This window comes from Abrus precatorius, unplaced genomic scaffold, assembly GCF_003935025.1.
Source record: "Abrus precatorius isolate BTA unplaced genomic scaffold, Abrus_2018 Scaffold9, whole genome shotgun sequence".
In the NCBI taxonomy this organism is placed as follows: Eukaryota; Viridiplantae; Streptophyta; class Magnoliopsida; order Fabales; family Fabaceae; genus Abrus; species Abrus precatorius.
In genome coordinates this window covers 25440096-25459029 of record NW_020874439.1, presented here as the reverse complement: position 1 = coordinate 25459029, position 18934 = coordinate 25440096, and the positions used below count along the sequence as shown (strand labels likewise).

The 18934-nt window shown below is 27.2% G+C and overlaps 1 protein-coding gene across 1 annotated transcript; it reads right to left on the bottom strand.

The window, feature by feature from the left end:
* Positions 1-8762: 8762 nt before the first annotated feature.
* Positions 8763-10435, bottom strand: LOC113850402 (putative uncharacterized protein DDB_G0289263). Its single transcript, XM_027480940.1, has 3 exons — positions 10086-10435; positions 9814-9884; positions 8763-9665 (listed from the first exon to the last, which is right to left on the bottom strand). The coding sequence occupies exons 1-3, from the start codon at positions 10236-10238 to the stop codon at positions 9065-9067; spliced, it is 825 nt and encodes a 274-aa protein (XP_027336741.1). The 5' UTR covers positions 10239-10435; the 3' UTR covers positions 8763-9064.
* Between the last annotated feature and the right edge of the window lie 8499 nt (positions 10436-18934).

Below are 18934 nucleotides of genomic sequence, written 5' to 3'. Positions count from 1 at the left end.
TAATTATTAGTTGTCTTTCTTTTTAAGTATCAATTGTGTTATGTTTAACCATGGTTATAAATGTTTTTATTTTGTTAATCTTATCTTTAAGTATTTAACATTAATACATTTTTATTAAAAATAATAATTATTATTTTTTTATTAAAAAGAGAGATAAAGAGAGTGTTTCAAGATTTATTAGCAAATGCTACGCAACTTCTCAATAATTTTTTTCGAGTCGAGTATAATTATTATGGATGATAAAATTTTAATATGTATCTAATAATATAATAAAAATTAATAAATCATAAATAATAAATTTTATTACAAATTATAATATTTAATATAATTAATATAATGAATTTTATGATATTATAACTTTAAATAAAAAATTATTATATAAATTTTTTATTGCGTACTGTTAAACGCTTATTAAAAAATAATTTGGTAAAAAAATAATTTCTTAATCCGAAATACTAGTTGGCAAGACTTAAATTGATTTTATAGTTTTCTTTTCTCACTTTAGTAAATTTTGTTTTGAAAATTGCTAAAAAGGGTTTTAAGGGTCTTAATTAAAAACTAAAAGAATATTTTTATTAAAATATATAATATAATAGTATATTCGTTTGATGAGTTTTAATGCACTTCTAATACAGTGATAATCAATAAAGGACCTAAAGTTCTGATCAGTTGTTTACTAAAACTATGCTGACCTCAATTTTCACACTTCCATGAGTTTCCATGGATTTCGAAATGCACACTAAAACTTGTTTGGGTGAGAAACATTTTTCAATTATTAAAATGACCAAACATAAATTGAAGAAAAGCCACCACTTGCTGACAAGCCAGAATTTTACAGTGGATAGAAAACGTAAATATATTGATTAGGTTGGATGAATTTGATATATTAACTAGACCAAATGAACCAAAATTATTAAATTAATTATTTTTTTTCACATAAATTGGTTGGGTTTAATCTAAATTAGTCGATCAAACCTGATTTTAGGATTTGAGATTTTCTTCTTCTTCTCCTCTTAGTAAAGACATTTTAATTGGTATTCCAAATATAAGAGTATTGTTATTTATTGTTTATGATAAATTTTGTTACTTTTATGATGATCCCAAGTAATCCAATGCATACTATTTATATTAAAATTGACAATATATTATTAAGAAGGCAATGAGGGGAGTTTTTGGGCGTAAAAGAGAAACAAAAACATTTAATGTTAAAGTGGTTCAGTTTGATTGGATCACCGATTTTAAGTTTTAATCTGAGCCCCACAAGTTTATAAGAAAAAACAATTTGGGACATAAACCGGATTGATCATGGGTCCAGATTCCGGTTGAATCGGTTTGACTCATTTGTCTGGTTTTAACAAATTTTAGAGTTTAATATAATTAGTTTTGTATGTTACAAAATTAATTTATATATCAAAATGACAATTTTAAAAGTGAGTTTAAAAGAATTAATTAGGTTTGAATGATAAAATAAACTATTTTTAACTTAAAATGTAAATATATTTTGACTTTTAGTTATTTAATTTTTTGTTGTTTATTGGAAAGATTATTTTATTGGATACAAATTTATTTAATAAAAATAGATTCATTTCATAATTTATAACTTTAGTAATGTACAGTATTCTTTGTAAAAGTTATTCTAAAGCCTCCTCTAGTAGTTTAGAGGAAGAAAAAATAAAAAAATTAAAAATAAAAAGAAGAAGAGAATGGAGAAATAAAAGAGTTAAGATATGTTTGATTTCTATTTTAAAAATATTTTTTGTTTTTAAAAATTAAAAAATTAAAAAATAGAAAATTGTTTTTAAAAGAAAAACAAAAACTCTCTTTAATATCAAAATTTTTAACTTATGAAAACTTAAAAATATAGAATTAAAAGTATATAAAAGGCTTATAAACTTCTCTTTTATTTAACAATTTTCAACAAAAAGTATTTACTTTTCCTTCCCTCGAAAACCAATTTACAAACAAAACTAAAAGTCTTTTCTGAAAAATTAACTTATAAACAGAGTTTAAAATAATTTTTAATATACAACTTTTTTTTATTTCTTTAGAATTTTATTTTCTGAAGATCAATTTTTTAAATTTCTATTTTTAAATTTTCTTAAAAGTATTATATAATATATTTTTAGAATGTTCTAACCTCAATTTAAATATTGTTTTTTTAATCAAAGTTAAATAAACAACTCCAATCAAACAACCTTATCATCATCAATTTACTTAGATCTAAAAGAAAATATCTATTGAACTCACCACTGATCATGGTTACAAACTATCACTAAAACTCATCTCAAATTTAGTTGCAACCCTCAATATTAACCATAGCATAAATATATATATATATATATATATATATATATATATATATATGTACTATTTGACAACTTTGATACATTGGTAGATTTCTGAATTTTTTAAAAATAATCATATCAAACATAAAATTTAACTATTATTAACTTAAAGAATTTTTTTTTATAATTTTCCATAATCCCTTATTTATTCATTATTTAATATTCAACAAAATAGTAATATAAATTAATTAATGTATCTCATTTAATTTAATAAAAATATCATAAATAAAAAAATGTTATCATAAATTTATGATAATAAATGATTTGAAATAAATAAAACATGAAAATTTATATCTTGAAAAATATTTAATTACCAAATTTTAAATTACATTTAATAATTAATTATATCTCTATTTATCCTTTTACATTAATTAGTAGCTTTAACAATTCGCTTTTTTTTAAATATGTTAATTTAAGCTATATTTAGTAATACAAATTTATAATTTATTTAAAAACATATATTTTTATAAAAAAATAAATCAGTGGAATTATTTGATAATTACAAAATAAAATGAGTCTATAAAATTATAAAAAAATGTTAAATTGAATTTTTTTTATTTCTCATATAGTTTAATTCGAATTTGACATAAGTCATGCACTAGATGTGGTGGCTGAAAATTTTTACATATACAAGAACTCAAACTTGAAGTCTTGCTTAAATATTACTGAATTACTTGCCACTCAAATTAATCTTTGTTGATTAAATTAGAATTTTATTTAAACACATTTCTACTTATAATCTTATTTCACTTTTATCTTTACCTTTACACACAAATGACACATAAATACAAATTATAAACCTCTCTAATTCATTTTATTATAATATTAAATTAATATAATATTATATTTTTTTAATAATTTAATATATTTTAATTAATTTTATCAGAAAGTTATAATTCACCTAACTACTTCAAATTATAAGTTTTTAGTTATAAACTATAAATTTTCAACTTGTAAGTTTTGTGGGCTGTGGGCCTCATACAAATAAAATATTATTATTAGAAAAAAATTATAAATCTTATCTTAAGATTATTTTATTCACAGCTACATAATTAATTTTAAAAGATTTAAAAATTTACCTTAACAAATAGAACTACTGTGCAGTATGGTATTATCCCTATCAAAATTTAAAAACAACTGAGAGATCATTAATCGATATGCAAATTCTTTGTTAAAATTTATTCTCAGTCTTAACAAATAACACTATTATGCGATAGGGTTCTTGCCGATATCAAAAATTGGAAACTACTCAAGCTGATCATTAATGGATATGCAGATTCATAATTAAATTCAGGTAATTTTTTAATTTTTCTATTTAAATTTTTCCTTCGATATATCCCACATAAATTAATGTAATTTTGTTACGATAATTGGCTTAATCTTGTAAATTACTGTAACCTGTGTAGTTTTTCATGGATGGTCATGAATCTTGCTATGTTGTGTTGTTTGAAATGGACTTATAATATAGAGGAATGTACTAATACGTAATTATGCTATGTGGTTTTATGCATCTGAATCGGTGTCTTATACCCGGATATCACTACCGGGTAGAGAAGAAGCCTTACCAATTTAGAAGCTACGACCCGAATTGCTGACCTGGTGGTACTCTCCCACAAATCACACGCACGTGCAAGAGCGTGTTTCACACGTAACATTTAAACAATATAAAATTATAATAAATTTATGCCTATTTTACTAATATTAAAATTTAAATATTTTACATTAATTTTTTATTTATAATTAAAATATGAGAAATTTATTTTAAATTTAAATTTAAATTTAAATTTAAAAAAATAAAAGTGACATGTGTCTTTTTCAAAGGGATAAAAGACTAAAGTTGTATTTGGCAGTTAGTTTTATGAAGGAAAGAGAAGGAAGGAAAATGCTTAATTATTTTATGTTAATCCTAATTTGAAAGTTTTTAAATTTTTAATTTCTCTCAATTTAGATGATTGTTTTATCAAATTTTCTTTCTCCTCTCCTTACTTGTCCTCTAAACTTTTTTATTTTTTTCTCTAAATTTACAAATAAAGCTTAAGATATTAAGATAAATGATTATTTTTAATATAAAAAAATACATATGTGAAAATTTACTATTTGATTATGCAACTAAATACAAAACAAAGAAATAAAGATGAAAATTACATAAAATTATAAGTAAAAATTTTAAAATTATTGGAGCATAATTTATTTATGATATATGGGGAAAAATAAAATAAAGAAAAGTCAATGATCAATTGAAAATATAGAAAAAAAGAGAGTAAAAAACGTGTGTTATTTTTGAATAAAAAAAAGTCATGTTTTGATAATAAAAAGTAAACAAAGACTCTAATTTATTATAGAAGATTATATATTTTAATTATAAAAAGATAAATGTTGCCAATGTATAAGATTCATCATATCCGTTCTTCACTTCTTCTAATGAAATCAAGGTTAGCATGTATTTCTTCTTCCTTGTTGGTAATGAGTCTAATGACAGTCTTTATCCAATGTTAGGATCCACTTCACTGAATGGGTGGGTGAGTACTTATAAAAGAGGTTTTGATGTTAAGTTAGAATATTTTTACTTGACTGTGATGACGGAAGATTTTGTTGAACATTCATCAACATTGTTGGTTAAGGGTTTGATGTGTAAAAAAAGTAGCATACCTGATAGCTTAGGTTTGCAATTGCTACTAGACATGATATGCTTCATGCTTTGCTTAATATAGGACAGTGGTGGCGGCTGGTAGGGCTAGGATTGGTTTCCACTTAGGCTATTTCTTGTCAAGGTTGGGGGGTAGATGATGAGTTGAAATAAAGAATATACATACAAGAACCCTTAATTTAAATGGTTTTCATTAATTAAAAAAAAGTGTGTTGAATCATATATGCACCGTCCTATTTGAATTGTGAGCTTAGGCAGGGTGGGTTGTTTGGCTATCTCAAGCAACCAAATTCACTGAATTCATAGTGTACACAAATTCACTTGATCAGTTGAATGCATGTTACCATCCTCATACCAAGCAGTGAATATCTTCCTTAACTTGATAATAAATATGCTCATTCCTCACATTCAAATAGGATTATTTTCTATAAAAGATACTTGTGGTGTGCATTTATATTTGTTCAAGCTTAAGAATCTAGTCTTTGAGTTTGAGTCTTTGGTATGTGGTTTTGTGAGCATGTGCACATGCGTGTGTGCGTGTTTGTGTCTTTGTTTAAGTTTAATACTATGTATGGTTTTAATTTCGAGTTTTTAATATTTAAATGCATTAAAAATATAGAGGACAAATTTTATTATTTATAGTAATTCCACTAAATTTGAATTGTGTTTATAATCTGACATCCTTAATCTAAAATAAAATTGAGATATGTTAGAAAATAATATACATGATAGAATGGGAGGCAACAGTATAAGAAATCTCTTTGCTTACAAATCAATGTATTTCTTTGCTACAAGTATCATTAAGCATCAGGTGAAAAATTGTGTAAGATACAGATAATTGGTTGATTGTTTTGTTACCTATGTTACAATTCATTTTTTTCATTATTAAAAATAAGAAAATTTTTCAGAGTTTGCTCAACATAAAAATTTGTAAAAAATAATCATGATATACATTATACTATTACAAATAATTTAAATATTTTTAATGCTACAAATTTAAATGTGTGTGCATGTTACCCTTGTAAAATAAATTTTTGTACGTTCATCGTTGTGTGAGAATATGATATATTGTCCAATACATTTTGGATCCAATTTCATCTTATTATTCTAAGATAACTTTGATCATTTTGTTGTAAATTGCAAATTGATGGTCTGCTTTCTCTGTTGCACATTCTCTGCTCTGTTAGGTCATCAAGACATAAGTAACTTATATGACATTAATACTCCTACCCAAAATAATTTAATGCATTTTAAGAAGCTTTTGTGATCTCATTTTAGAACTATTACTGAAATTACTTCTTTATGCTTGACACTCTTAGCTGCTACATTAATCTATGTATCTCTGATTCTGATGCTATGGGTGTCTATGTCTTCAACAATGAATAGGTAAACAGGTTCGATACCTCTCCTAGATTTGGAGTTCAGCCTATATAATTTGTAAGTTGAAACTAATAATATGCTGATTTTTAGGAGAGAAAAATATGTGGATTTTTATAATTTTAAAACATAGTTGCAATTTGAAGTGGGATGATATGAAGATTATAGATTAAGATCAATTTCATTTTTTAATGTCTGTAGAATTAATAATAAGGTCGCACTTGCTCCTCTGTCAGATTGTTTAAATCAGAATGAATAGTATATAGATGATGTTCCATGTCATATTGTGAGCCTTATTTGCTCTGCATTATGTATTAATAACCCCTGTTTCTGATATTAACTTTATATTTCCAATTATACAAAATAAAATAAAGTAAGTTTCAAATAATGCAAAGTGATCATTGTTTAGGATAATATTCTGAAGTTTGCTTTTTATCTTACTTTAAACTCACTTGATATGAAAATATGGAAAAGAATGTATTAACTGTATCATGATCAGGCTGCAAGCCAAGGAAGCAAAGATACAATTGTATTTACATAGTTCAACCCTGATTTTAAAGTGTCACAATTTGAACGAATGAGGAAAAATCTCTGTAAATCTGCCAATAATTTGCTCAAGTCAGATTACATTCTTTTAGAAAACTGTAACTTAATGCAACACTAAGGAACTTGAAAAGTTTACACAAAGTCATATATTTAAACCTAAATGTTAACATTACAATAATAACAAAAACAACAATAATTTGATTCCACCGGGGGAAAATCTAAAGGTTACCATTATTTAAAAAAGCTAACCCTAAGAGTTTGGTCAAATGAAGCAAGATATGTTTGTATATATGATAAGTCATAGTTTTAAATCTCATTCATCTCTTTGGGACAAAATAAATGTAAATATTTTACAATGTTGTTTACCTATTTATTATTTCTCTCATGCTTACGTGAAAATGAGTATTTTCTCTCTCTATCTATCTAGACACACACTAATGAAGTATAGGCTTGCCATCATGTAGAAAGCTATGATGCCCTTTAGTTTAGGGGCAAATCTTGTAGCTCAACGTCATGATAACTTTTTATACCAAGTGTACATGAAAAAAAATAAATTATAAGACAAGTTTTAATAGGATTCAAATTTAATAAAAAAGCAACTTTTAGGAGCAAAATTATAAACACTGTTTACCGGAAAAATGTTCCCAACACCTCCTGAAGTAATCACAACATTTCCATTATAAATTACAACTTTTTAAGTCAAAAACAAATGCTTTCAACACTTCAAGAACTTCATAAATATTGCATACACTTTTACTGGGTAGGTATGCACTTCTTATTATTCAAGCTCGTTAGCAATTTTATTTTATTGTATATTCTTTTATTATTATTTTAAAAAAAAACTGATGTAATAATGATACTTTCACGAAAAAAAAAAGGAATAATGTTAATTTAAAAACTAATATCAAAATGACTGGTCAATAATAATTTTTAATGAGACGTTGTCGAATAAGATATTGACCAGACTAATTATTCATAAAATACACAAAACAGATTAAGGAGTATGCTCTGTTGTCAGAATAAAAATCTAAAAAATAAAACAAAAGTTTAATTAAACAGGAATTATTGACACAGCACGTGATAAATTCAATCTTTATATATAATTTATAAGCACGATTTTTTAAATTAAAATATTTTTAAGAGTTTTTTTTTTAAACAAAAGTACTTTTAAAGTTTTTTCATTATATCAAATGATTTTTTATGTTAAATATTTATTTTTTAACTCAATATTAATTTAATTTATTTTTAATTTAAAATTTATCCCTTTATTCAATTTTTAATACAATAAAATTGTTAATAATAATTACAAAATTTAATATTTTAAACTAGTTATGCATTAATTTTAAAAAAATATTTAAATTAAAAAAAGTCTCTAATGCTTAAAAACACAATTGCTGTGTTGACATAGGCGAGAATGCTAAAATAGTTAACAAATTTGATTGGATAGTACCAAAAGAAACCATACAAAGCGCATGCGATCATTCAACCTCCGTGTAATGATGTTTAATTTGTTATTTTAATTCCGCAATTAACATTTCAATCTTTTGGCTCTCTTGGCAATGCTAATATTTGATAAACAGAGTGATTAAAAGAAGAAAAAGCTAGAATTTAATTTTTCTAGCATTTTATTATTATTATTTGTGAGAAGAATGGGCAAAAAAAGAAAAGAAAAGAAAAGAAGTAACTTTCAAAATATGCTGCAAAGGTGGCCCACAGTATATTTATGCATGGATATAACTGCCAATTTAAAAAGTCCAATCCTCCGTTTCTGGATAAAGCTACGAGATGTTAAAAGCAAATGAACCTTAAAAAAAAAAGAAAATAGAGATTGAGAAAGTGAATTTACGAATACACCCTTTAATTTGAAACACACAGTTTTTCCGGTCCACCTCATTCACACTAGATTAAAACCCCTACCGTCAGTGATGTTGGCAACTCTAAACTCACCCGCGAACCAACTCATCGTCATGTGAAACCAAAATTAGCATCATTATTTCATAACCCTAAATATCCCAAAGAGGAGAACCCAACCCAACATGACCCTAACACCAAAATAAAAATAATAAAAAGACAACAACAAATTACGATAATCACAAAACAATACATTGAACCCCAACCCTCGATCTTACTATATCTTTGTTACCCATCTTCACATTAGCGATTTAAGCGACCTTGCTTTCACTGGCTTCCTCATTCTCTTCTTCCCTCCATCATCCTCGTTAACATCCTCTTCTTCGTCATCATCCACATAATCGAATTCCCCATTATCCATCTCCGAAGCACAAACATTGTTATCATTATTGTTGCTGTTGTTATTATCGTCGACAACATCACTAGGAGCATCCACGACATCCTCGGACTCCACCATTGTCGAATTCTCTCCTCCTCCGACGCTGTTCTTGCTCCCTTCTCCATTTCTATCACCTCTTCGTTTACCCCACAAGGGTCCGAACCCAGAATAATAATAGAATTCATAAGGGTTCGAACTCGGTGGCTTCTTCGCGGAGCGTGTCTTCACGCGGCGGTTCCCCGCCGTAACCGCTTTCTTGTTGGCATAACCGCTGCTGTTACTACTGTTGTATGACCTAAGAAGAGTCGAATGATGTTCGCAAAACGATTGAGCTTGTTTACCTTCGTTCCTACAGCAGCACGAGTTTCTCGTCTTACAATTATCGTGATTATTATCAGCCACCATCGTCATTGTTTCTTCGAGCTTAACCTTGTCGTCGGAGTCCATCATCGAACCAGCGCTATCGTTGACGATAACAATTCATTGGAGGGAGCAGAGAGAAGCAGAAAATTTTGGAGAATTGAGTTAATGAAAAGGAGAAGAGAGAAACGACAAAAAAAACCCTAACGGCGTGGAATGAGTAGAGGGAATTGGGATACGTTACATACCTTTGGACGGCGCCGAAGGAGTCGCCAGCGCTGGCATTATTTGCAGCGGTGAAGGTATCGTCGGGTTCGAGCTGAGAGAGGAGAAAGAGAGGGAAATAGTGAGAAATGAGGGATACCCATTAACCTAATTGGGAAGAGGAAGATGAAAGGAGGAGAATTTAGGGCGTGTGAAGGGGGGAGAACCCTAACTCGGGGGAGAAAACCCTAAAAGAAAGAGAGGGTTTTGATGGGTTGGATCTGAAAGGGAATAGAGAGAGAAGAGAGTGACGAACCTGGATGGAGTCAGAGTGAAAGGGGATCACATCCCATGGAGACTGGTTCAGCTGGCACACGTGGGTCTGAAACCTTTCAACCGGAACCGAACCACCTCGTAAAGAGGACGAGAATAGAAGAGGGGAAAGCTTCGCGTTCTTCCGGATCCTCATGTGCTTTTTCCTCAGTAATGGATTTTATGTAATCGAGTGAAGGAGTTTTCAGAGAGTTTGGGGGGGAGGAGGGGGGTCTTAGCTCTCTCTTTGTTTTTGTATTCGCAGATCTCACTCACTCACTCTCTCTATCTAACTCTCAACACACACCTCGATAATAATCAGGGTTTTTCCTTTGCTTTGCTTTGTTTTCTCGCCCCTTCATTCATATGTTTCCATTTGTTTTGTTTTTCTCCTTCTCAGACCATTCTACCCTTAGGTTTCATCTCTATTTACCACCACCATTCTCCCTTGCCCAAAAGGAACACCTGCCGCTACAACCACGTCACTCTTGGTTGTCCAAAAGCCTTTTTTTTTTCTTTTAAAGAAACTCAGGAAATGATCACGTCCAGACAACCCCACAGTAAAACCCTGTGCATTCCAATGCTAGCTAGGTTAGGTTCAACTTCAAGAATCGAGCATATATAGTCTTTTTATTTTTATTCTTATTTTTATTTTTCTCTCTCTCTCTCTCTGCCCCCACTAGTTTTTATCCAAAAAAACATAACATGGGTCATGGGTGGAGGGTACTCTCGTCATATCACGAAATCCCGGATAAACTTGTTTACGATAATACTCACTGTTGAGCGAACCCAACAATTAACATATTTTCATATTTTTTTTGGGGGGGGGGGGGAGGGGGGTGTTTCCGTGTTGCTACTACGGCAAGTTACAACCGAAGGAGCGTGTAGGATACGCGCCGGATCTTACCCCTGCGTGCGGTAGGAGTGGCCAACAAGAATGGCCCACAGAAAAATTGGTGGACCATTGTACTTGATGGGGTCCCATTTGGAGCCAAAAGGATGAACGGTTCTTATGATGGAAATAGAAGTAATGTGAAGGACTTGAGCTGCATGAAAAGCGGAACAAAAAAAACACACACACTTTGGGGGTATCAGATACCAAAAAACTAAACATTTTAAGCTTTGCAATAACAACACCTACGTGGCACTAAAAGGTCAATTCATTTTCCAAGTTACATACACACATCTCACCTTTCCCGTTGCCCTTGCCCATGTCACTTTAAAACAGGGAAAAAAAACAATCCCACACTTTCATTTTTTCTATATATCTTCACTTTCATCCATTTTTCCTTTTCATTTCTTTTGTTTTAATATTTATAACAGTTGATGAATTTATTGAACCCCCCAATATCAACCCTGAATTAATTCAATTTGGCCGTCAGTGATTTTGTGATTCACCAAATGGTAGTGCACCTAACACCCCCAACATAAGGTAACCGAATAGAAAATCTACAAACTAAAATAATATTAATTTTCATATTTATAGTGTATTTTAATTGATTGAGGGTGTAAAATTAAATTTATTTAAAATTATGGTTAGTAGGGTAAACGAAAAGGGAAAAAAAAAGGGGACAATTTTCAGTTCTCTGTGTCTGAAGTAGTATTTATTATATGTTAGCTGTGTGATCCGAGCCCTTGCAAGTGTATGGCACTATATACACCTGACCTTTTTTTTTCCTGTAAAAATGACTAAACACAAGCACTAGTTTGTGGGGCATAGAAGGATGAAAAGAGTTGCAGCCAATTTGTGCAGCAGGTGTGGGTAAAGACTAAAAAGAGTAATATAATAGAAAGCACACACCTTTTTTTAATATCTTTTTATGTCTCTCGTTTTTCCTCTGTCTTCACCAAGAATTTTAAAAACCCAACAAAATCTCTATCTCAATACTTGTTTAAATGATGGTACTACGTGTCTTCATCTGAGCTCGCATACATTTAATTTTTTTAATTGGGGCATGCGAGAGTTACAATATATTTATTATATATATTCTTTAACATTTAAGGCAAGGGGTGAATACGTTACATATATTTGGGTTAGTTCATAAAGCAATTTAACAATCATGACGATAGCATTTGGAAAGAGATGCTTTCTTCAACAGAAACAGCCCACCATTTCATTAGCTCACAAGCGTTATTTTAGAAACAAAAATGATGCTAACACGCATCCAAAGTGAACCATTCCACGTACAAGTTAATGGGTGCAACCCATCTATATCTTTCATCTGTTTTAATCTCTTTATACAAATATTCATTCTTTTAAGCAACCTAGTCTTACCCTGATATTACTTATCCAATCATTCGAAACATACATATATTATCATTATTGAAATTGAATACAATTAATCAGAACCATCTGCATATAGTTATGTAGTTGAGATTTGTTATTTTCATGAAAATAAATGAGATCATTTTTCATGTTATCTATATAATATTTATTGTTCTCTAGAAAAAATATTGATCCACTTGAATTGTTTTCTCTTGTAGATTAGGTTCTGCGTATCAAGGCTACATGAACACAAGATGAAGCAACACTAGATGCAGGGTTAGGTTTTTGCCTTTATCACTCTATAGAGAGATGTCTCTCTGTTTTTTTCTTCAATTCAGATTTGAAAACAGCCAACAGTTAACACTCATTTAATATTTTTGGTATATGTAACTTTTTTTTATCTCACACTAGGTGTATATACTTCATATGGTGTCAAAACGATATTTTCCTTTTTTTCTTCTTATCCTTTGCTACAACTTCTAGCTAGTTATCAATGTAAAGAAACAGGGTTTCTTCTCTGTTTGTTTCATTTGAATAGAATTTATGTGCAGCTAACTAGATTTCCTATTTTCTTTTCGCTTCTTATCAGGGAAATAAATCATGTGGAGAATTCCACAAATTCCTAGGTAAATTTTTTTTGGGTTATTTCCTTGTACTGATAATAAAGTTCTACAGAAACCATGAAGGGTGTTCAACAGTGAGCACTATTTCTAGGATCTCATGAAGTTCGTGGCAGCATATAACTTCCAAGAATTCCATAAACCGATCACTGTGGTTTCTGTTTCACTCGGCGGGAAATAGTATACACGAAAAGGAAAAAAAAAACCAGAACAGAAAATAAAAATACACTAAATGTTTGAATTTATGGGGTATTTTTGCTCATTACAGATTAAATATGAATTGAAAAACATGTTGTAGATTGTAAAAAGAATAATGAAAGCCAAACAAGGAAATTAGGTAAATATATATATAGTTGTCCAAAGCTTAGAAAGTTTCTCTATTTTCAATTAAATGTGTTTTTGTTTCGTTCTTTTTTTCATTACCCAGGTGCCCAATTTCAATTGAAATAACAGAAGTGAATATATTTTTGTCGCATTTTATTCAGATGAAGGCTCGAAATCAACCACTTTAAACCCTAAACTTGGTATAATCATATAACCCAAAAAGAAGGAAATAAAAAAGGGTCGAGTGTTTCAAGTTTAACCCTAAACCTAGCTAGAGAAATGCGCATACATATAATAGAGCATTTGGATATAAAGACAAGAACAATGATTCATAAGTATGAATAAAGGTGGATAAAACAGAAAGTTTCAACGAAAGGAAGAGTCGTCAGATAACTTACTTTCTAATTTCTCACATAAATTGGTGTTTGATAAACTAGGATGTGTGTTACCTTTATCTTATTCCTCCTTTCTGCTTCTGATGTATAATGGGTCATGGGTACAGGGGATGTATAATATAATGTTTATTATTTTTCTTGGAAGATGATATTTTTTTTTTCATATTTGAACAAGTTTTTTTTAGCACAAAACTGCTAGATAAGTGGTGAAGTGGGGGCAAAGGAGGCTTTGCAATTGCATCTTTTAAGATATTTTGTACTAGCCAATTAGCAATTACTCAACCAAACCCTTTCTTTTTTATTAACCCACTTACCGAATGGATGCAAAAGTAGCAGGGCAATGGCAGGGTCCTCAGTCATCTACTTGGTTTGCAAATAACACTGATTTGCTTTGACTGCCACTCACATGTGCTCTCTGGGCCCCTTCTCTCATGAGATCCTCTCTTCGTGTCCTTACCCACATAGCCTTCTTCTTTTACCTCTTTTTTCTCCCTTTTTTCCTTGTGTTCTCAGATCATCCATCGTATATAAACACTAACAATATCATACCCATTTAAGACCATCTTTAATGGCTTTCTTTTTGTCCACATGTAATAATATTGCTTACTTTTCCATGTATATGATTCATAAGATAAATAGGTTCTGTGATTTATGTAGTTAATTTTGCATAATGAAATAAAACTTGATTGTAAGCAACTATTGCAAAGATAAAGTTACTCTAACATCTTTTATTTACATAGATTTTTTCCTCTTAATTAAAGTCATATTAATTTCTATATTTTTCTTTTTTTTTCCTGCTCTATTGCATATCTCTCAAAAAGTGTTGGAATTGCTTAAAATTGATGGTTGTGGTTGTGATCTAAGGCTTTGATCCGAAACAATGCTCTCACAACTGACAAGCAAACACTATCTTTGATAACCCTTGTTTGCATGCCTGAGTGTCTCTGATTCAGAGAGTATCCAGACCCACTCGTCCTTGTGGCTTGCTATGTTACTCGTCTGTGACATGGAGTCAGTGCCTCTCAGACAAAGTACATCACCATTGTACTACAAACACAGAATGATTACTGGGATTTCTTGCTTATTCACTAAAGTGGTGCTAGCTATTCGAAAACTAAGAATCATATATCAAATCGCTTCAATTTGTGGATGTTGGATACATATACACATTCCACAAATTAAACACTTCCTTATAACTACCAAAGGTACTCCTTTGATCGTTTCATGTGTGCGTGAGTATGATACTTGCTAAATTTGTTGCACACAACGAATAATTAGCATCCATAAGATTTATACGATAATGTAGCCTGATATGTATAGTTTCTTATTTTATAACTAATATTTATAATAAAATGTTCACAACTACCCTCAAAACTAATTAAGAAATTAACTAAAAATAAAAATAGTATTCTATTAACAAATAATAATTTTAACATAAATATATTATTTGTTAATTTCATATTGAATGACCTTAAAGCTCTTATAACATGATAGCTACAGTACTGTTTTATGTACTTTCCAGTGGTCAACAACGTAATGAAAAAAATGTATATAAACGGTGGAAAGTGAGGGTGAACACAGAGTGAGCCTGCTAGAGCTATATATATTAAGTACCTAATTATATGCTTTGTTTTGAAATACACTGATCATTTCACTGCTGGTAGTTTCATGTTCTTGAGTTCTTCACTAACTTGCACAAAGCCCCAAACTACTGTGATGGCTTCACCTAAATCAAAATAAAAGTTTTAGGTTAGGATCACTAGAACTCAACTTCTTTGTGATACTAAGGAAGGAATGTCATTTATAATGAATACAAATTTCGGTGCTAAGATTGCCTTCGCAAATGTAAAATTTATTTGATAAAAATTAAATTATTTATAGTGTTATGAGTCAATATTAAAATAAGAGATATTATTTTAATATTTAATGTGTTAACAGTATACTATTAAATTTTTTAGACAAATAAAATTATATGTCAGTATGATACACTTGGTTGTGGGCCTTTTATGTGTGTGTAGAATTAATCCAGTAAAAATATTTCATTTTTACAAAACATGAAAATCATAGTAACAGATAAAATTATAAAATAAATAACTTAATTTTTAAAATGTTCATTTAACTATTAATTATTCTTAATTTTAATTATTTAATTATGACTCTACAGTTAGAAATTTCTTTTTAGTGAGTATTGTTAGATATATTATTGTCATATTCTTAAAATAAGAATATTTCTCATTATGTATGTTTCTTATATATACATATATGTATAATTATTAAAAATTATCTACATTTTATTTAATAAAATTTTAAACAATATCCTTAATTATTCATTAAAATTATTTCTATATGGTATATTTAATTTAGGAATAGTTTTGTTTTGATAATTATTTTTTATTAAATTTGAAGGGTACAGTTTTTTTAAATATTATCCGAGAAGTTTTATCTTCCTTAAATATAAAGACAATTAAGATACTCCTGTTTTAATATATTGAAATCAAAATCTTTTTTACATTAGACTAGGCTATTAACTCGTACTATTCACATATATTTTATTTTAGAATAAATATTTATATATAATTATTTAACAATAAAATTTTATATTATATAAATAGTTATATATATATATATATATATATATATATATATATATCAACGGAAGTTAGTCTGATATTAATTAAGTAAAATGTCAGATTTGAGTTCCTGTGTATATTAAATTTTAAATTAAAAAATTAAAATAATTTTTATAAATGTAAAAATAAATATTTAAAAATGATATAAAAATGTATAAAATAAAATAAAATATTTAAATAACAAATTTATTCTCTAAATTTTAAAATAAAATTAATAAAGACAAGAGTAAAAAATAAAGAGGTAGTGTAATTTTAATACATAAATGTATGTGTGATGAACTACAAAGAAAATAACCGTACTAGTGTTTCACTCGTTAAATAATAACTTTTATTTACAATATAAAAATTTATTTAAAACGTAATTATACGTATTTGTATTATATTTTAATATTATTTTAAAATTTATGTTGATATTACACTTAAAATTCATATATAATATTACATATTTAATTTGTGTTGAATTTTAGGTTTGGATTAGACCTTTTTAGTTAAAATATGCATATAACTCTACTATTAGTATAGACTCGTAATAGCTATAAATAAATTTTGTTAAATATATACTGAACTGTTGATAATAATGAATTATAAATTTAATCATTGAATTTAATAATTCATAATGTGCAAATAATTACATGTTAATTAATTATATTAAATTTTAAATAATAAATAACAAGTGTATTAAATAAGAGAAAATTTAAATATAAAAATAATAAATTTTAATTATTAAATTTCATTATAAATTATTAAAATTAAAATATCAAGTCATGTTATATTTTAAAATGATTATGTGATTATTAAAATATTGATAATACTAGTCATTTATGTATAGTTAAGATTTACTCTAATTAACTCTCATATTTAAAAGCTTTTTTTAATTAAGTAATAATGATAGTAATAATAATAATAATATAGAAATTTTTCTAATGTACACTTACCTTTTTTGGAATAATATTTTTGCATTATAAGAAAATTAAAATTGTATCTTCCTAATTACATATTATCAATCATTGAGCGCTAAAAAGGTAAAATAACACTCACTTTTTTTAGTTGAAACATGTTAGCATGTTATATATTAAATGCAGTTAAAAAAGTATATAACTGAATAATATAATTCTTCTAAAAATAAGTGGGCATATATTAATAAATTTTGTGTGTGCTTGTTTGTGAAGTTTCAAGTAAAAATTAAATATTAATCTTTAGATGGAATTATCAATAATAAAAATTAAAACATATAATTATGTGTTATTTTTAAATTTTCCAATAAATTTTTATTTTTAATCATTTATATATAATTTTTTAATTTAGTTTAAACTGTTAATTAATTAAAATATAGGCAGATAAAACAATGTAACAATCTCTCAAGATATAATTAGATAAATATTAATTCATTGATGATGTATGAAAATTAATTATGAATTTTTTAGAAAACCAACAAAATAATATAAAATTATATTTGAGATTCGTAAAGCAACTCCATAAGAGCTTACATATCTAATATACTTTTTTGAAGTTAATAAATGTTTTCACAATTACTTGAAATTCAAGGAAAGAATATTATATAGAGTAAATTTTTTATATTTCTGTTTTATATATTTCTTTATAGTTACTTTTTATTTTAAAAAATTAATAAAGAAATAATCATATAAAAATTAATATTACTAATTTAAGCAAAAGAATATGTACTTCATAAAAAAAAATAAAAAATTCTATTACATATGCTATTTGCCAACATCGATCCCATATTATGAATGTGTGATTGAAAGATTCTTAATGATGCCCTTCTGAATATAGATAGTAAAAACAAAAATCTGTACAACAAATAATATTCATGCACATGTATCAATTGAATATATTATATTTATCAAATTAACACATATATTTTGTTATTAAAAAGTTATATATTACTTTATCAAGATTTCTATTATTACCGAGTAGGATAAAAAAAGTATATAAAATGAAATGTATTTAATAAATTTCTTCAGTGTATTTTAAATATATTTTATTATAAAAAATGCCTCATCAAAAGAATTCACAATTTATACTTTTAAACACATTAAAATTATATATATATATATATATATATATATATATATATATACTTTTTAACATGTATAATATTTTATAGATTAAAAAATTTTATATGATAAATTTTCATAAAATAATTGTAACATTTTATATTATTAATTCATTAATATATAATTATATAAATTTAATAAAAATTTACTATATACAATTTTTATCTTGTATAATATTGTACAGGTAAAGAAAATCAATAAATTTTTTTGATCACCTAAATAGTCTTATTCGACTTAAAAGATATATATAGTATAGATAAAGAAAAGTTTAGAAAAATTGATATATATATTACTGAATTTTTTAAATAAATATTTATTAAATTATAAATTAATAAAATTTACATTTGTTGACATATTTTTTAAATATTTTAGCTATAATAATTTAATATGTTTTTTAATTATTTTAGTATACATTTTAAAAATTTAAGTGATATTTAATTTTAATTTTAAAAATTTTTGGGTTAACCACGACTAATATTTTAGTCGAACAAGAAGAAAATTGGTGAATTAATTTTTAATTAAAAAATGAAGACATTTATAAAT